Genomic DNA, 20,193 nt, shown 5'->3' with positions numbered 1-20,193 from the left:
GCTTCCAGCAGCCCCTTCCCTTTGTTCTGGCGCCAAATGCTAGGCCCAGTGCCACAGTGGCTACCAGGGACCTCTGGACACAAGGGCAGGAGAAGATAAGTCTGGGGGAAGAGAGATGAGGCGGAAAAAATCAATCAGGTAGACAGAGAGGAGGATCTGGATCCACACCCCCACCCCCGTGATCACAGGCACAGGGCATGTCCAAGGTGCAGCTGGCTTTCCCAACTCAGGGGGCAGGCCCAAAAGTCTGGGGTAGGAGTGGGGGAGGGAGGAGTTCAACAAACACCTGTGATTGAGTTCCAGCCTCCAGGAGTGACCCAATCATCTCTAGTACTCTGGCTTCAGACCTGCTGTGTGACCTTGGCAAGCCACCCCCATCTGGACCTCAGCTTTCTCATTTATCAAAGGAGAATGGGATGACGAGAACATGGTGTCCTTCAAAGAGTGGGGTTTTTTTAATCCTCACCTGAGGATATGTTTTCATTGATTTATAAAGAGAGGAAGAGAGAGAAACATAGACGTGAGAGAGAAACATTGATCAGTTGCCTCCCATTCTCACCCTGACCAGGGATCGAACCTGCAATCTTTTGGTGTACGGGGTGATGCTCCAACCAACTGAGCCACCTGTCCAGGGCATCAAAGAGTTATTGATGGGGTCAAATGCCATAACATTGACTAAGACATGTGCCCAAGCAGAGAAGGGCAGAGACTCTGGACCCAGGCTTGCCTGGGTTCCACTCAGCTGCCCTGTGACCTTAGGCAAGTGATATCACCACTCTCAGCCTCAGTTTCTCTGTTTGCAGCATGGAGACAAGCCTACTACTGCCCAGGACTAGACTGAGGGTAAATTAGATGATGGAGAAAAATACTTGGCTCAAGGCAGGGGCTCTTAGAAATGGTATTCCTAAAACTTGGGGGATGGGCAGCTCAGACGCCTCTGCCCATCTCCCAGAGCTCCATCCAACTGTGCTGAGGGGATCAGGAATGGGGTACAGGATGCCCATAATCAAGGCCCCAGACTTCTCCCTGGGCCCCAGCTCTGCTCACTTACTATTCCTAACCCTCACTCCACAGGCGGGGAGCAGACCTGGAGGGCAGCAATAGGGAGAAAAATAAGAGAGGGCTAGGCTGGAAAGCTGCAGATGTGGGTTCCAAGCTCAGCTCTGTTGGCACTTGGCTGTGTGACCCTGGGCTGGCCCCTGTCCATCTCTGGGCCTCAGTATCCTCACTTGCACCCCAGTGAGAGGGGGAATATGAAACAGGGATTGCAAAGGGCTCCTTGGCATCTCCAACCTCTGCTCAGTCTGAGAAGGAAAGAGGGTCAGGGTCCTGGCTGCGGGGAGGGTGTATGCCCTAACCACAAGCCCACAACACCCTAGTTTTTCTAAGTCTCCTCTACTTCCAAGGAACGCTACTGGACATGTCTGATGTGGCCACAAGAGGTCTGTTGTGGCAGTCTGGCCCCCAGACCCACCAACCCCAGTCCCGGACTGGGCTGGTTTATTCATTAACCAAGCCAGATGGAGAAGGCAGTTCCACCCTGTTGACACAGGGTGGGAGTACTAACCTCAGTTCAGATCTCCCCTTTCCTCCCTTCTGGAGAGCCAGCTCAGTGGGGAAACTACACTTCCCCACCCCACTGTGCAGCCATTCTTAAGCCTTTCCCAGGTCACAGGAAAACAAGCTTGTTCTCACAACAACCTTGTTCACCTTTCATTCAATTTGTTCCTCCCTTTCTTTGTTCCTCCCTTTCTTTCTTCCTTCCTTCATTCAACAAACATCCTTGCTCTGTCCATGTTGGGTGCGGGAGACACAAACTGGGATGAGACCTATCCCCTGTCTTCAGTAAGCACCAAGCTGGGCCATACAGTTGCCCTCCCCTTCCGTGCACGTCAGGCTCAGACACAGGTCAGGCCCCCAGGGACGCCTCCTAGCCCATCATCCTCAGGTCTGGACAGAAAGTCCCAGCGGGAGAGACATACATGGAAACCTTGAGAGAAAAAGACAGTCAGATAGGCAGGGTGCAGAGAGAGAGTCACTGAGGGGAGAAGGAAAGGCAAAAAGGGCGAGTCAGAAGGCCACAGGGGGACAGATGGACAAAGCCGTAAATGACTAAGACAAAGGGAAGCAGAAAGACACAGGGTCAGAGACAGAAGGTCAGACATCTCAAGCCCTGATGTGAGGCCAAGATGCCTGAGCTAAGTCTGAGAGATGGGCCCAGGCTGGAGGGGCTGGAGTGGGGAGAGAGGGCAGGAGGCCCTCAGAGTCCAGTGCCCTCACCCACACTGCTTGCAATAGGAATACACACCTTCCAATTCTGGAAGGACAGCAGAAAGGAGAAGGCAAGGGAAAGGGAAAGGGAAGGGAGGAAAAGGGCACAGCCTACTGCCAGGAGCCCACTGAAGGGAGACCTACCCCCCTTGAAATGTGGCACTCACACAATGCCAGATGTGCTACGGGCAGCTACTGATGCCTCTACACCAGCCTCTGCCCCATCTAGGCCCCCAAGGGAGATGGGTTCATGGGGTCCCACACCCTAAGCCTGCCCTGATGAGGCAAAAAGAGAAAAAATCACGAGGCTATGAGGAATGGGGTTAATGGCTGTGAAGGGGCTGATGTGCCCTGCCTCTTCTTGCCTCCCTTGGATCCCTCCTCCCCGAGCCCATTCGCAGCCTGGCCCTGAGTAAGGTGGAGACATCCAAGCCCTGTTAAGATCTGGTGGTCACAGTCCTGAGTCCCTGCAGTAGACTCAGGGAGAGCCAGGGAGGGAAGGAGGAAGAGCAGGGCACCAGGCAGGAAGGAATCAGGTCCCTGGCAGCCAAGTGTGCAGAGAGTGGGGAAAGAGACCCAACTTGGCTAAGAGAACCAGGAATTAGGAAAAGAAGGGCTCAGTCTCCCACTTTAAAGACTCAAATCAGGTACCAGGTGAAGGCTTGTGGGGGCTGAGGGGTTCCTGAGGAAGACCACTCTCCTAGATGAGCCTGGGAGGAACCCACCTCCCTGGGGCAGGCAGGGGCATGCAAAAGCCTAGGCTCTGGCTGGGTGAGCCAGAGTCACACCCCCTCTCCAGGCCTCAGTTTGCCCATCTGTGTGATGGGGGCTTGCAGGACAGACTGTGCCTCCTCCTGGTTTCTGGCAAGAAACTCTGAAATGCACAACCAGGTGTCTGTGACTCTGCCAGAGGACCAGGAGACAGCCCGGTCCGAGGCTGTGAGGCTGCGCCTGCGGCAGCCCAGCCCTACCTTGATCTTGTGCAGGGTCCGATCCATCTCCACAGCCTGCACCCACACAGACACGCCGGCCTTGCTGTAGGTCAGGTTCCAGCCTGCCTCGGCCTCACACTCTGACCGGAAGCTGCGGAAGTCCTGGTCGTCGGGCACCTGGACGCTATCGCGGCCCAGGACTGGCCGAGGCCCTTGGGGCTCTGTTGAGGCCGCAGACTTCTCCATGGAGAGGCCCGGGGCCCTGGTCCCAGTCTGGCTCTCCTGGGTCCTCCGCGGAGGCTCCGACAACGTCGACGCTGCTGCAGATGCTGACGCCACCTTCCTGGGACCTGCAAGACCGGTTTGGGGACCAAAGTCAGTGCGCTGGGGGTGCGGGTGGGGCTGCCCGGGGTCCAGGGCGGGTGGAGAGTTCGAGATAAGCAGGGGCTGGCCCCTGGGGAGGGCAGTCGGCGCAGGGCAGTCACGGGGGGCATACCCGAGGAACGACCCCAGACCTCCCTGGCGCTGGAGTGGGGGCTGCGTGTCTAGTGGGGGGAAGGGGGCTGCGAGATCCCGTCGGGTCCCGGGGGAGGCCGGGACCCGAAGTGACGGACAGTCGGGCGGTGTCCGCGCAGCGCTGGCCGGACCGGCTCAACTCACTCCGGCAGCGGCGCCGGCGCGGGAAGCGCGCGGGGCGGGGTGCCGGCGGGGTGGATGCCCGCCGGGCCGGCCGCTCACCTGTGCCCACTGCTCCGCCCGGGCCACCGGGGCCGGGGTGCGGGCGCCGCCGCCGCCGCCGCCGCGCTGCCGCTGCCCTGGCGACCGGGGCCGAGCGGGGGCTCTGAGGGGAAGGGCAGGGGGTCCCGCCGCTTGGCCCGCCCCGCGCCCCCCAGCCCCGCGCGCCCCCTCCCTCCCTCCGGGCTAGGCTCGGGGCTCGGGGGCACTGCTCGCCTGGGCTCAGGATTTTCCGAGCTGCGGAGGTTCGGCGGACGGAGCTCCGAGCCCCGCCCCGCCCCGCCCCGCAGGGTCCTAGCGCCCGCCCCGCCCGCGCGCCCGGGAGGGGACCTGGCCTGGGAGGGACTTGTCCTCAGGCAGAGTTTGGGGACCGAGCGGGGAGAGGCCAAGGTAGAGTGGGCTCTGAGAGGAGGGGCGAGGAAGTTCTAGAATAGGAATTCTGGAAGTTAATAGTGAACCCCTTCTCACCACCCCGCTCCCATACTCACAGGTACACACCTCTGCAACTACTTACTTACTCACGCTGACCCCAGAACCCAAAGTCACCCCCAAACGACACCCCAGAGACCCAAAGATGGGCACACACCCCCCACCACAATCAAGAGCAACTCAGAGATGCCCACAGCGTGCATCCCTGACCGACCACTAGCCGCAAGTTTCACAGGCTGGCCGGATTTGGGCAAAATCTCCACTCCCAGCTGGGAGCTTTAACAAGGCTCCCCTCCAGCCCTGGACTCTGACTCCTGTCCTCCACCACCCCTCTTAAGCACCCATGTGCGTGTCCACACACCTCCCATGGACTAGACTAGGCTTAAAAGCATCTGGCTCCATAGCACTGGGGCTCCCTGTCCTTTCCTAGGCAGAGCTGGCCATGCTCCATAGCCAAGGGGGATGTGTCCACCAGCGCTCCAGCCACCCCTTCCAGCCCCTGAGGCTGCCACCTGCCCTCTGGGTCCTAGTGCCAGCTCTGCCTCCAGCTGCTCTGTGTGAACTGAGGCCAATAGTTCAACTTCTCTGAGGCCAGGCCAGTATGAGTGTGGCAGAGGGCCCAGGACTGAACATTCACTGACCCCAGGGACTGACCCTTGACCACAGAGTGGGAGAGAGGATGAGTTCCCCTGGATGGGCAGCTAACAGAGCCCAACAAGTGCCCACCACTTGCCCAGTGTCACACAGTGAGTAGTACATGAGCATCCTGTTCAATACCCAGGTCTCAGCCTCTTCCCATCCCAGGGCTCCTGTCTCTGCTCCGGCTGTCTTATCCTTTCTGGGCCTTAGTTTCCTCTCTGTAAGATGAGGGAATCAGAATGTATAACCCTCTAGTCTCACCATACCAGAGCTCTGGGATGGAACAGCTTCTCCTAAAGTTGAGAGAGAACGATGAGGAATTGTCATGGTGGGTTCACAAATATGTGTTTCTTCCTCAAGTGCTTAGGAGTTTGAGATATTTTAAAAGTGGTGGTGATGCCCTGGCTGGGGGACTCAGTTGGTTGGAGCATCGTGTCATCCCGTACACCATAAAGGTTGCGGGGTCGATTCCCAGTCAGGGCAGACACCTAGGTTGCATGTTGGATCCCCAGTCCCCAGTCAGGGTGCAAACCAGAGGTAACAGATTGATGTTTTTCTCTCTTTCCCTTCCTCTAACATCAATAAAAACATATCCTCGGGTGAGGATTTTTTAAAAATTATAAAAGTGGTGGTAGTGAGCAGGGACATGATGGCAAGTGACTCCAAGGGTCATTCTGCAAAGTAAGTCCTGTAAAATGAATTTCAGGTCCCTACTGAGACCTTAGATCTGCAGTGTGGAGGGCAGAGTCAGATCATCACCCCTCCTCTCCTAAACCACTTTTTAAAAATATATCTTTATTGATCTCAGAGAGAGGAAGGGAGAGGGAAAGAGAGATAGAAACATCAATGATGAGAGAGTTGTCATTGATTGGCTGCCTCCTGCACACCCCTGACTGGGGATTGAGCCACAACTCAGGCATGTGCCCTGACTGGGAATCAAACCATAATCTCCTGGGTCCTAGGTGGATGCTCAACCACTGAGCCACACCTGACTGGGCTAAACCACATTCTTTAAGTACATGGAAGTGGGTGGCAGGTGGGATGGCTCTGGGCTCAGGAGGCTCACTGTATACTCCTTTGCCTCCACCCCAACTCTAGGCAGAGTACTGCCCCTCACACCAGGCTGGTGGGAGACACAAAGAGAGGTACACAGAGTCTGCTTTGTGAACCATATAGTAGCCTCTGGGATCTGCCATGAAGAAAAGAGAGGGGAGCACTGGCCTGGTGGGTCCTGCCTTCTTAGGGCCTCAATAACACACATTTAGCTGACAGCAGGCATCAGGGCAGTAAACCTGTCATGACTATCACCTAGTCTATGGTAAAAGAGATAAGGCCGGGGTGACAACAAGAGGTAGCAATGAGGGCAGACTGACAGAAGGATTTCCCCACCCCCAGAGAGCTGCCAGTCTCAGGGAGACACTCAGGGAGGTACAGATGGCAGAAACCCAACCATCACTCAAATCCTAACATAGATTAACCAAGAATGAATCTTTGGGGCTTGGGTCAGAAATGGTGGGTGACCTGCTGCCCCTGGGCTCAGATGGCCATACCCTGGGCTCAACCCTGGGTCATGGGTTCAGGCCAGGCTAACTGGCCAGTGGGTGGGCAGAGGGGTATCACTCCCTATCCTACTCATCATTAATTTGCCCTTGCAAGCCCCCCCCCCCCCCCGAGGAATTTAGGTGTCTCTGGCTTAGGGTTTCATCACAGCTTCCCAAATATGCCGGGATCAAAGCAGATTCATATGCTGTCTCAAACACCCCAAAACAGCAGAGAAAAACACCCTGCCTGCTCAAGGGCAGGAGAATGAGCCCAGAAAGGCTGGAAGGGGATACCTGAGGGAAGAATCTGAAAAAATAGGGCTCAGCCACCCCTGCTTCCCACAGTCTGGCAGTGCAAAAGGCCTGTGGACCTAGGTTCAAATCTCAACTATATCATTTCCTAGCTATGTGACCAAGGGCAGGTGTCATGTCCTCTCTGAGCTTCTGGAATAATAATTCCTACTTCTCTGAGAGTTATTGCAATGAAAAGAGTTGTAGTGTGTTGGTTTCATCCCTAAAAAACCAACCAAAAATATACCTTGGCCTGCAGGGTGGGGGGTGGGGGGGATTGGGAGGACACACTATTCCAAAATGGCATGTTTTCAACAGGAAATGTTAAGGTAAAAACATCTTGATATGATGTTAAGATTCTCATGAAAGATTAAATAAACTGTGGAAAAGACTGGCAAAGTGTGACCCTGCTCTGCCCCTGCAGCCCCCTATCCCAGCATCTGGGCCTCTCCACAGCAAGTAGATGGAGGTGTTTGTCTGGTCCCCCAGGGCAGGGCCCAGGTCTAGCTCTTGTCTGGGTCCCAGCCTCGAATGGGCATCACCGAGCAGGAGTCAGAGTAGGTGTGGAAGGTGAGAGTGCGTGTGTGTTCGAGAAGGAAAAGGTGTTTAGCAAACTGAGAGGTAGCAGGGGAATGTGAGGAATCATTACCCAGAGTGCTGAGCAAGCACTGGGTCTTACATGTGCCCCTCACAGAGAGAGCAACTGAGGCCCCTAGAGGCACAGGGGCGATCCTGAATCACACAGCAAGTCAGAGCCCATATGGGGACCTCAGGTCTGTGAATGGGTCATAGGGGTCATTTGGAAAGATTCAAACCAGACTTTACTCACTGCTCCCTCAAAGCCAGTGGAGCAGTGGCAGGTCACCTGCCTGGAGCCACCCATGACCTGGTCCCTGACATTCCCTTCAATTCCCCCATCAGAACTAAAACCTTCAGACTACTGTCATTTGGCCCGAGCCCCCTCGCTGCACATATAGAGAAATGAAGGATCAGCCCAACCAGCAGGGACAAAGCAGAGATAAGAATCTCGGTCTCCCAGCTCTTAACCAAAGGCTCAGTTCCTGTTCCCCATTACATGACACCCCTTTCACTACCCTGGGGGTGACCGTGGCACAGTCACCACCCTCTCCCTGCCTCAAGATTCAGTCCCCACCCAGGGCCCCCACCCTGCCCAGTGTCCCAAGTCTTGACATGCTCCTGGGTACCCCTTCCTACTCACCATCTAGTCAGACATGAATGGCTGCCTGGATCTCCCCTCTGGGAGATGAGGAGAAGGACTCCTTCTCCCCACCCCCACCCCCTCCTCTCAGGGGTAACTGGGCCTGCCAGTTTAGGTGGAGAAAGTTTCCAGGTTGTCAAGGGCAATGAGGCAGTATTCTGGGGGCACTGTTCTAGAAGATTGGGCAGTGACCTGTGTGATGTCACCAGGAAGTAGCAGAGTAGAGAGGTGGTTCCAGAGGCCCCTCCGAAAGGCCCAGGGCAGAGCACTCTGAGGCCCACAGGGCTGGCTTGGCCTTGAGGAGGACATGTCCTTTACAATCTGATGGCAACAGGCTCTGCATCTCAGTTCCATTGGGGAACCAGGAACCGGATCTAAGCATTTGCCCAGGGCGGGCCTACCGCCCCTGCTGGGCCTCCCTCAGTAAATAGCCCAAACCCTGCTGGGAGGGAGCTGCTAGAGCCTGAGAGTCACACGGAGGCACAGTCAGTTACCCACATCCTCACTCCTCCTGGTGACTCTCTCACAGCCACATACCATCATACTGATGTCCTGTCACACTCCCGCACAGCCACACACCATCTCAGTCTCTTTCTTGGCCCCTCAGGCAAAGGTAGGCATGCTTCAGCATGCTGGGTCACCCAGAGTACTGAAGTAGAGTCATCAGATAAAGCATTGGACACCTAGTGAAATCTGATTTTCAGATAAGCAAAGAATTACTTTTAGTATAAGTATGTCCCAAATATTTGCTAAATCTGGCAACCTGATGCCTGAGGCACCACCACACCCACATCTCAAAGCTTTGAAGTGCTGCACAGTTGCTCACCAGTCCCCTCATAGACCTCAGTCTCTTGTAGATAGGAAAAAAAGGGTGCTATGGAAAGTAACCTCACAGGGTGATCTGATCATAAATTCCCAACTGGGCAGGTCATGGTGGGTAGTAAGTCATGCCCAGGCCTATAACTTCTTTAGTGAAAGGTGTTTTTTTTGTTGTTGTTTTTAAAACGATTTCTCTATTAATTTCAGAGAGAGGAAGAGAGAGGGAGAAAGATAGAAACATCAATGATGAGAGAGTCATTGATTGGCTGCCTCCTGCACGCCCCCGACTGGGGATCGAGCCCACAACCTGGGCATGTGCCCTGACTGGGAATCAAACCCTGATCTCCTAGATCCTAGGTCGATGCTGAGCCACACCTGGCCAGCTAGTGAAAGGTTTTAAGCAAGCCCTGTCCATTGTTCTTGTGCATCTAGGCTAACACATCCTTGAAATGCCAGAAAGGGGTATTAACCCTCAAGAGAGCACGTAATTAACTCTCTTATAATCCCATCCCCACCTAGCTTTCTCCCACCTTCATGTAATCTTCCTTACTTCCCTCCTTAATTTCAAATGCACAAAAGAAACTGCAAAACTGTCATTCTCTAGAGCATCTGAGATCTTGCTTTCCAGTAATTGTCATCAGTTTTGGCTCAAATAAACTCTTATGAAAATTCTCCACAGGTTTGGACGTTTCCTTTCTTTCGTTTTTTAATCCTCACCTGAGAAATTTTTTTCATTGCTTTCCAGAGAGAGTGGAAGGGTGAGGGGAAAGGGAAGGAGAGAAAGAGAGAGAAATATCCACGTGGCAGAGACAGATACGTGCCCTTGACTGGGAATTGAACCCGAGATCCTTTGGCCCACAGGCCAACGCTCTAACCATTGAGCAAACCAGCCAGGGCTGGACATTTCTTACATTGACACCTGGGAAGGTCTGAGCTCCTTAAGCAGGGCTCTCAGAGGAGTTTCTCCCCCCAGCCTCGGTGCTTTGGAGGTGCACCCTGCCACACCTCCTACCATCCAAAGGGTGATTCTAAATGTTCCCCAAGACTCCTCTAGAGCCAAAGGGTGGAAACTGTTCTGAGTCAGGGTGCTGAGGGCCCAGCCTTGAGACTAAAAAATATGGGCTGCCAAAAAAGGTGCCTTGTCTGTCCCAGGGCTGGAGTCCTTGCCCTGGTAGAAGGGCCAGACAACCTCGTCCTTCTGAGAGGAGGGCCTGGAGTCAGGCAAATGGATCAGGAACACCTGACAGGATACTCCATGGCTTTCGGAAGGCTGCAGTGACCCAGTGATCAAACTGGGTTCCTGCAGGCAGCAGTGCCCAATAGAAATCATGAGCAGGAAACCCAGCCTCAAGGAAAGCGGTGTGGGTGTCCATCTGGGCCTGAGGCCCTCTCAAAGGGGGAGTCTCCATGGTTCTGTTCTGGGCCTTGCCCAAGGTAAGCCTGTTTTTCTGTCATATGGTGATGCTCAAGATGCCTCCCCACTGGCCTGAGGCAGGTGGGAGGTCTCCGTAAATTGTCAAGTCCTGCATGGTGGTGGTGGTGGTATTAGATTCCTCCCTCCCCTCAAGCCCAGGTTGACCTGAGCAGTAGGGCCTGCAGGCCCAGAAGGCAGATCCCAGGGCTCTAGCGTGCAGGGACTGGGGGACGGGGGTGGGGGAAGGATGGGACAGATATGGTGAAATCCCTTCTCCGCAGCCTAGCATAATGGCTAAGAGCTTGGCCAGGGAGACAAGCTGAATGGGTGGGAACCTCTTACTGTGTGATCTAGGACAATTTACTGAATCTCTGTGTCTCGGTTTTCCCATGTCTAAAATAGGTAGACTAGTGTGGTTTGACATCATTGCAATGGGGATGAAGTGAGTTCATACACACAGAGTGCTCAGCACTGTGACTGGTACACCAGTGAGTGCTCAGTAAATGCCACAGCTGCTATCAGCTTTTTTGAAAAGTGTGTTTTCTTTTAAAAAAAACTATTGATTTTAGAGAGGGGCAGAGAAGAGAAACACTGATTTGTTGTTCCACTTATTTATGCATTAATTGGTTGATTCCTGTATGTACCCTTACCCAGCTATCAAACCCACAACCTTTGCATATCGGAACAAGGCTCTAACCAACTGAGCTACCCAGCTAGGGCCTGCTCTCAGCTTATCTCCTGAACCCCCTTACCCCTGTCTGGCATTGTCACTGGGTTGTGCCACCATATTAGTAAACTTTTGTTTGTTTGTTTGTTTGTTTAACAAATGAATGGAGACACAAGTTTTTTTTAATTTTATTTCTTTGTTGTTGTTGTTAATCCTCACCCAGGGATATTTTTTTCCACTGATTGTTTTTTTAGAGAGAATGGAAGGGAGGGGGAGAGACAGAGAGAGAGAAACATTGATGTGAGAGAGACACATCAATTAGTTGCCTCCAGCATTCACACAGACCGGGCCAGCGATCGAGCCTGCAACCGGGGTATGTGCCCTTGACTGGAATTGAACCCAAGACCCTTCAATCTTTGGGCCAACGCTCTAACCATTGAGCCAAACTGGCCCGTGCCATGTTAGTAATCTTTAAACTTTCATTCATTTTCTTGCATTCTCCCCAACATATCCTCGGACATAAGCAGGTCAAACTCAGAAGAGAAATTTCAAGGAGGCTAGCCAAGCCTGCGGCCAGGAACCAAATAAGAAACCCAAGGACCATAACTAAGAAACCGTTACTCTGGAAAGATCCAAGACGGACTCTGAAACCCCTTCCCAAGCCACCTTTTGAGGAACTTTCCTTCATTAGCATACTAAAAGTCACACCCAGGGGTGGAGATTAAACATTAAAATATGAGACATGCATTGTATGGCTAGACATGTTCTAAGCATGTTTGGGGACAGTGCATACTTCCTTGGAAATCTGAGAACTCTCCATTTTCTCAGAAATGTCTGTCCCTGAGACCTTCTACCTCCCTCCCAAACCCTGTAAGAATTTCCTAACTCCCCAGGATCAGGAAGAAGGGATCTTTAGAGCACAAGATCATCCTTCTCCACTCTTTGGCCAAATAATAAATTTTCTGATCTGCTTTACTGAACATGGTTTTGTTCTATTGACACGAGCAACAATGGGCAGAATGACCATGATTTCAAGTCCCTGACCCACAGGGGTTGGTGACAACATCTGTACCCAAGGCATGGCCCCTTTCCTATGACTTTGATCCTTGACCCAAAGGCAGTACCTCCCTCTTCTCCTGAACGGGAGGAACCAAAACAGCCTGGGTTCGCCCTGGCCAGTGTGGCTCAGTTGTTGGGTGTAGTCTCCCGCACCAAAAGGTTGTCTGTTTGATTGGTAAGGGCACATGCCCAGGTTTTGGGCTTGATCCCTGGTAGAAGGAGTGCAGGAGGCAGCAGATTGATGTTTCACTCTCACATGTTTCTCTCCCTCCCCCTTCATCTCTCAAAATCAACTAAAAATCTTAAAACAAAAACAGCCTGGGTTCACCTGGAGCCTGGAGGTTGAGCATAAAGCAGAAAACGGCACTATGACATCTTGTCCCCATCGCTTACCCCCAATTCCAAACAGCTATCAAAGGCCTGGATGGGTCCCCTTTGAGAAGTCTTCACTCAGTGGCTCCTTGCATCCCCAGAGCTCCCTCCTCAGTGTCTGACAACTAGATGCTAGGAAAGGAGTAGGACAAAGGGGGCTTGGCCATGCCCAGGCAGTGGGCAAGATAGCACTGAGATGTCCATACTCCAGGGAGATGGTTCCCAGGACCATGCAAACAGCTGGTGTGGGGAAGGCTTGATAGGGGCTCTGAGAACTGGGCTGAAAGCTCTGCCCTGGGTCAGGGTTCATTCTGTGGCAAAATCCACACCTGCAATGGGCCTAGGACAGGCTCCACTTCCATGGGACATATGTTGGAAAACTCAGAGCTAGTGTATTAATAATATGCAGATTATGACCTGTTGAATGAGGGAACACAAGCCACCCACACTGGGTTGGCAGATAGCTCCCTCAACATTAGAGCTCCCACTTTGGAGAAGTGAAAACTCTGGGGCCCTTTTGATTGAAGGCACAGTTTCAATACATTAACACAAAGGAAGTAGTCACAAGATTTATTACTTACAGATCCCGGAAGTGAGGGCGCACAATGAGGGGGTGGGAGGAAGGGCAGTTCTCTGTCCCAGGTCCCGAGGGAGCAGGAGATAGTCTGATAGCAAGAAGCACCCATTACTTATAAGGTGGTTGGAGCAGAGGCACTAATTTTTTCACAGGCTCAACTCTGGTCATTTAAACATGTGCCCAGGAAAAGCAAAGCAGGAACTTATGGCAGGATCCTAAGCTCAGGCCCTTAGTTAAATGTCCAGACTCTGGGTGTGAGCAGGGTTGACATACTGTAAATGCCTAAGCAGCAACACAAAACGACTGTTTTCTCATCGCAAGGCACTGATGTGCAAGCAACGCCTGCCAACCACTGCCCCCTGCCCTGAGGCTCTGGGTCAGCAGCATCTCCACAGGGCTCCCCGGGGGAGGCTGTCTCCTTCAGCACCTTCTAAAATTAGGGCTTGGGCTCTGTGACTCATTCTTGAAACTGCTTTGCTCCCCTCCTCCAGGACTGAGCTCCTACGGTATTTTCATCCTCTGCTGTCTCAGACTGATTAATAAGGCCCTAGAATCCTGCAGCAGCCACCACACCAGTCCACACCCCATCCCACCCCCATCAGCTTTGGGCTTCTCTTTGATTAGGTCTGTTTGCCTCCCCTTACCTTTCCAAACACTCACCTCCACCCTGCCACCCCCCAACCAGAACCCACTCAGATGACCATATTGGGGGCTGGTTCCAAGCAGGACTGTGGTGGCAGTGGGGAAGGAGAGATGGAGCCAAGCTTTGCCCCCTCCAAATCAGTTGCCAGGTACAGCCTCACTCCCACCTTACTGAGGAGCTCTTGGTGAGTTCTTGGCCTTTCTGTGCTTCTATAAATAAGGGGTTTGCATCAGACCTCCATTACGGAGGCTTGAACCATAGTTGAAATTAGCACTGAGTGAGATCTCTACCTTCAAACAGGGTGGAGCATGATATCTGAGGTTAGGTTCTGTCCCCCCCCCCCAGGCTCCTCCCTAGACACCCCCCCCCCCCCTTTTGCTCTATTCAGGGGACACAGGCCAAGCCACTGCAGGCAGCCTTTTTTTACTTCTGCCAGGATGAAGTGTTGTGCATGACTCCACACCATGAAGGGGCTGGAAAGAATATAGAGTCTGGTCCCGGTCTGACTGTCCAGGGCTGTAATGTGCAGCTTAACTCTAGACCTCAGGTTGTAGGGAAGGGAATCATGTTGCATGAGGAGGTGTAAACAGTGTAAACACTTGAGGTTCCTGTTCCCTGACAGGTTCCCAGTGCCAGAGGAAGAAATGGGGGTGTGGGTTTCTCCCTTGACTTCCAGAAACATAGGCTCTAAGGGCACAGAGTGTAGGTATCTGAGAGATGAGCAGACCTGGGGCTGCAGCATCTCTGCCCCTGCTTGGCTCTAGAAGAACTCTGTCTGCAGTTAGCCTCAACCCTGTACTCACCAGTAACAATGGTGGATAATGTTTACTGAGCTTGTACCATGTGCCTGGTGCTGTTCTATGCACTTAACAAGTCTTAACATCTTTAATTCATAGTTATACCTCGAGACAGCCCGGGAGAAGGTTCCCTACCCACCTCCCCCCCAACACACACACTTTACAGACAGTTCAATGCTCAGAGAAGGGTAGTGACTGACACAAGGTCACAGCATTACATCACTGGGAAGGCTGGTTAAAAGCCAGGTTTGACTACAATCCTCTTTTGCTTGCTACCCCAAGGTAGCTCTTCCCCGAGTATACATTAGAGACTCAATAAATGTTTGATGAAGATGTTTGATCACTGCCATGTAATGGAAAGATCCTTATCCTAGTTCAGTTCTACCCCAACTGCTGTGTGTCCTTAAGAGAGTCCATTTCTTCTTTAGCCTCAGTTCCCTCCACTGGAAACAGAGATGATAAATGAAGACCCAGAGAATTAGATACTTGGATGTGGGAGGATCTTGGATTTCCATATTTACAAGCACCTGCCTTTCATGAGAAGGCCCCATCTGCAACCAGACCTCAGGGTCTCCCAGCCCCTCCCCCACCTATCCCCAGAATCTCTAAGTACATTCCAGAGACAAACACCTGGGTACAGCCCAGCTCCACCACTTCAGGGACAGAGAAAAGTTCACTTCCCTGGTGGGCAGCTGCCTGATCTTGGGGGTGGTATGGTGTGCCCGTGGTGCCACGTGACTATTCCACTTGACTGGGAGAGTGGCTCCTGCAGCCTCAGTCCAATGTGTATTACTTCCTCTCCTTAACACTGCTGGCCCCAACTGGAGTCACCTGAGTGCCCAATTCCTCCCACATTCAGAAACAGAGCCCAGTGCACCCCCTATTCCTGTCTACTCAGATCTGTCCCCTTAGAATTATCCTCACATCTGTCCCAACTGGGCTCCTTCCCTTACCTGGGTCCAGGTCCTGAGAGGCAAGGTCTGTACAGCTCCAGCTACACTGTTCTCTTTCTCCAGGATTCTCCAGATCTTTCTTAGCTTCCTGCCTCTTGTAGCCATCTCAGCAGAGCAGGGCCCTCCTCCATTAGGCCCAGGATGGGTAGGACTGGGGCTAGGGCCTCCTCCAGGCCCTCGGAGTAGTCTGCGTTTCTAAGACTGTATCCAACAAAGACACTGACCCTTGGGGTGCAGGGAAAGCCTCCAGGACCAAAGGCAGGAGCCCTTGCTCACAGACTGCTGGGACTTGTGGGGCAAGCTCCTGCCCCTTTTGGGGCCCTCAGTTTTGCAATTTGTAGAATGAGGAAATGGGTCCCTCGATCTGCAGTCACCTGACTGTAATATTTTGCCCTTATAGACTGCTTGGGAATTTAGTCTCTCTCCTGCATCTGATTTGATCCTCTCAGCAACCTATTTCCATTTACAAATGAGAAGGCTTAGGTCCCCAGGGACCAGCATTAACCAAGGTCACACAGTAAGTCAGAGGCCGAGCCGGGGCTAGTCTGTGAATCCTGAACCATCTCTGGTCCCTCACACTCTGTTACACTAGGGCTCCAGCTGTGTGACCGTCTCTGACCCGTTGCCCAATTTGTAACAGGGCTGCTGTGAGGATCGAATTAAGAAAGGCAATGAAGGGGGCTGTGCTTTGCAAACCTTGAATAAACGACAAAAGAAAAAAACCGACCGTTACGCTACTAATCCTGTTATCTTGGCCAAGGCGCCCCCAGGTGTCCGTCGCGGGTCGCTCAGCCGGCGCAGGCGCTCTTTGGTGTTTACAGAGGCCGCGAGGTCCCGCATTTGCGCCTGCGCTTCCAGCCCGGGGCTGCCCAACGGTCCCCAGCCTGCGCCGTGGGACGCTGTCCCGAGTATGTTAGTGAGCTCCCGGGGCCCCTGCCAGCTCCGCTTTGGTTGAGGCGTCTTCACTGGCCCGGAGCGGCGGCGACCTGAGGAGCGGCAGGAAGAGGCACAGCGGCGTCTCTATTCGCCTCCTCTCCCGGGACTCCAGTATCTCCGCCGCCGCTTCCCTGAACCTCGGGGGCCGATTCTGGCGCCCCCTCACGGCCGACAGGGCGGCCGCTGCGAATCAGACCAGAATGGCCCGCGCACTGCCTCATGGGAGCCTTAGTTCGGGGGTAGAACCTTTCTGGAGTTGGAACGCTGTAAAAACTACATTTCCCAGAAGCCCAAGAGACAAGAGAGGCAGAAGAAGGGCCCGGGGCATGGTGGGAGATGGAGTTTGGAGGCCGTAGTGGGTTGATGCTGGCAGGGAAACCAGTTAAAGCAGTTGAACAACGTGCTCTGGTCTTGGGCTTGTGTGTTCGAGGTACGCACGAGTTACCCAGTAGCTGTCATAGGAGGAGAGTGGCGTTGTTAGGGCTGCGTTTAGAAAGAATACTACTCACTACCTGTATGCACCTCCCACGGGGCTTTCATCCCCGTAACTCCTTGGAGACTCAACAGGCATCAACATCTCAGTTCTCTTACTGCTGTTGAATATAACTTTTGGGGAGTGAGCAAAATGTTATCTGTCTGCACTAACACAGTAGCGACTAGTCTGTGGCTACCGAACACTTGACATGTGGCCAAGTGCCATGGAGGAATAAAAAAGTTTTATTTAATTGATTTTTTTCTTTTAAAAAATATATATGTCTTTATTGATTAACGAGAGAGGAAGGAAGGGGGGAGGAGGGAGAGAGAGAGAGAGAGAGAGAGAGAAACATAAATGATGAGTCATTGATCAGCTGCCTCCTGCAGGCCCCCTACTGGGGATCGAGTCCACAGCATGTGACCTGACAGGATCAGACCTCTATAGCCTGGATCATCGGTGGATGCTCAACCGCTGAGCCACACCGGCTGGTCAGGGACTACTACACTTTTACTCACTGAGCAACTTTGTTTTCTAAAATCATAGGCTATGAGAAACTTTGCTGTTTGAAATTATGTAAGACTGAAACTCCTACCTGGAGGATCTCCGTCACTAAGTGGACAGGACTTAGAACCCAGGAGCAGAGATTCAGATAAGATTTCTGAACATAATATTCCACATTTACCTTAACTTTATTCTTTCCAAGCAAATAGGACTCTGGATTCACTTAGCAGTCCAGACCTGATGTTGGCTTCCTTACACACAACTGTTTGCTTTGAGCCATCAAAGTGTTGCTTTATTTAAATGTCACCTAGCTTTTCTGTGCCAATAGCGCTCTCACGAACATGTTAGGGTAAACATTCCTAAAACCCTCCGGACTTTCTGTAAGAAGTGTGGCAAGGATCAACCCCACAAAACAACACAGTTGGGCAAGGATTCTCTGTATGCCCAGGGAAAGCGGTGTTATGACAGGAAGCAGAGTGGCTATGGTGGGCAGACTAAGCCAATTTTCCACGAAAAGGCTGAAACTACAAAGATTGTGCTGAAGCTTGAATGCCGTGAGTCCAAGTGCAGATCTGAGAGAATGCTGGCTATTAAGAGATGCAAGCATTTTGAACTGGGAGGAGATAAGAAGAGAAAGGGCCAAGTGATCCGGTTCTAAGCTTCAGATTTTGTTTTATTATGTTACAATAAAATCTTGAGGATAAAAATTAAACAAATAAATAAATAAATAAGTCACCTAATCTCCACCTCTCTTTTAAATCCTATGGTAACTCTCTTTTCCTTTGTGTTCAGTGGGACATCACATGGTTCCCCTGGTGTGTTGCTTCCCTCATTGCAGTGGGTCAATACACCTGACTTTGTTGGACTATTGATTTGTCCTTGTGATCTTTCACTGATTGGGCTAGGGCACCCTGGAATACTGGTGCCCTCCAGGTTCAGTCACAGGCCCTCTCTTCGCTCCATTTACTCTCTTTGGATGACTTAATTCACTTTCATCCATATGCTGATGACTCCCCAACTTGCAGCTCAGTCTTTCTGTCACCTCTGGGACACCTTTTGGTTGACTCACAGGTTCCTTAAAACTCGGTGTGTTCAAAGCTGAACTTTTGCCCTAGCCAGTTTGGTTCAGTGGTTAGAGCATCGGCCCGACAACTGAAGGATCTTGGGTTCGATTGTGGTCAAGGGCGTGTGCCTCAGTTGTAGGCTCGATTCCCACGTGTGGGAGGAAACCAATCTCTCTCACATTGATGTTTCTTTCTTTCTCTTTCATTCTCTCCAAAAATCAATGAAAAAAATATCCTCGTGTGAGGATTAAAAATAAAACTGAAGTTTTTTTAGGGGGTGAGAGTGGGGTAAACACTCTGCACTGTTGTGCTCCAAGTAAGAACTAGGCACTGACCACCCCTGACCATGGATGAGATGGGTGGGGACACTCCTCACCTGGCCAGGTACCTCTTCACCCACTGTCCTCAAGCTGGATCAGCTGGATCATACTGAATCAACTTTTACACATAGGTCAGTGTCCTACAACCTTAGAAAGTTGAGAAGAGTTGGGGGGGGGGGCAATGGCAGGTAGCAACTGGGCCTGAATTTTCCTGCCCCTTGTCCTTGGTCCTTCAACCAAAAGGTAGAGCCTCAAGGAGGAGGCTGCAGAGGAGATTCCACCTGTCTTCTCCTTCTTATCTCTCATGGTCTCCTCCCTTGAAGCCCTTCCAGTTGGTACCCTCTTCCCATGCAGTCCCCAGGCCCCTCCCGTGCCTTAGGACTTTTACAGCCCCCTGCATTCACAGATCCTGGTGGCTTTCCCCTGGGCCAGCCGCGCAGAGCTCTGCTGGCTGCGGGGTGGGGATGTGTGGCCCAGTGCTGTTGGGAGGGAAGGTGAGTGTTGTGGGTGCTTCCTCTTGGGCTCTACCTGGTTTTCTCCCTGAAACCAAACACACTCCTGCATCCTGAGGATTTAATTTCCTTGTGAAGAGACCTCTTGCAGCTTCATCCCACTCCACTCTGCTGCGTCTCATCCACCAAAGAAGTTTGCATTCCTCTTAATCACACAGCTTTGGCCTGACTCCAGAAGGGGTCAGCTCTCTGCCGTGGCAAAGCGTTTTTCACATTAGCCCGTGTTGAATGATGCCCAAAACACAGGTTCCTCCCCTCGGGGGCTGTAGTTTCAGTTCAGCCCGTCCCAAAGCTCTTTCTCCCTTTAAAGCAACAGTCAATAGTAAGTGTGCGGCATGTACGGAAGATCAGGGGGCCCAGACCCCCTAATGACAGATGAACTCACTTCCCTCAAACCCTAAGCGTTTTGATCATTTTACACTTTTAAGCCATCTAATTTTTAGTTCTGTATCATTTAACTTATAATCTTTGGTGGACCATCGGTTATAGACACAAACAACTAATTAAACAAAGCATAATAAACCGGTAGCCCTGGCCAGTTCTACTCAGTGGTTAGAGCATCAGCCTTTGGACTAAAGGGTCCCGGGTTTGATTCCAGCCAAGGCACGGACCTCGGGTGCAGGCTCGATCCCCGGCCCTGGTCTGAGTGTGTGCAGGAGGCAACCAATTGGTATGTCTGTGTCACAGTGATGTTTCTCTCTCTCCATCTCTCTCTTCCACTGCCTTTGAAAAGCAATGGAAAAAATATCCTCAGGTGAGGATTTAAAACAAAACCTAGCCCACTCCCATAGGTGTCATTTGGGAAAACTGTTTGCAAACAGCAGTCTGAACCTTTTAGATCATAAATTAGAAACAAAAAATAAACTTCTTGGATTTTGAGAAGTATTAGAAAGTATTTCAGACATATATTTCCAGTGTTAGGACACACAGATCTAACTCCTTTGTGTTTCATTGAATTCCATCTTGTGGAGATACCATGATATAAGTAACCATTTGTCCCGCCACACACTGGAGTGCCACTTTTGGG

General features: G+C 52.1%; 1 protein-coding gene across 4 annotated transcripts in view; it reads right to left on the bottom strand.

Annotated features, from left to right (window-relative positions):
• STARD10 (StAR related lipid transfer domain containing 10) overlaps window positions 1–16,141 on the bottom strand; it is a 36,112-nt gene extending 19,971 nt beyond the window's left edge. The window contains exons 1-2 of one of the 4 annotated variants that reach the window (XM_081152752.1): window positions 15,359–16,141; window positions 3,243–3,553 (exon numbers count right to left, since the gene is read on the bottom strand). In XM_081152752.1, the coding sequence (XP_081008878.1) occupies window positions 3,243–3,449 (207 nt within the window). In that variant the 5' untranslated portion in view covers window positions 3,450–3,553; window positions 15,359–16,141. Of the gene's footprint in view, window positions 1–3,242; window positions 3,554–3,941; window positions 4,214–4,728; window positions 4,838–15,358 lie in introns of those variants that run through there. The other 3 variants (XM_081152749.1, XM_081152751.1, XM_081152750.1) reach the window with 3 other exon arrangements.
• Between the last annotated feature and the right edge of the window lie 4,052 nt (window positions 16,142–20,193).

Source organism: Miniopterus schreibersii, assembly GCF_964146895.1.
Source record: "Miniopterus schreibersii genome assembly, chromosome: 12".
Classification (NCBI taxonomy): Eukaryota; Metazoa; Chordata; class Mammalia; order Chiroptera; family Miniopteridae; genus Miniopterus; species Miniopterus schreibersii.
The sequence above is the reverse complement of the archived record's forward strand: the minus strand, read 5'-3'. Positions and strand labels throughout refer to the sequence as shown.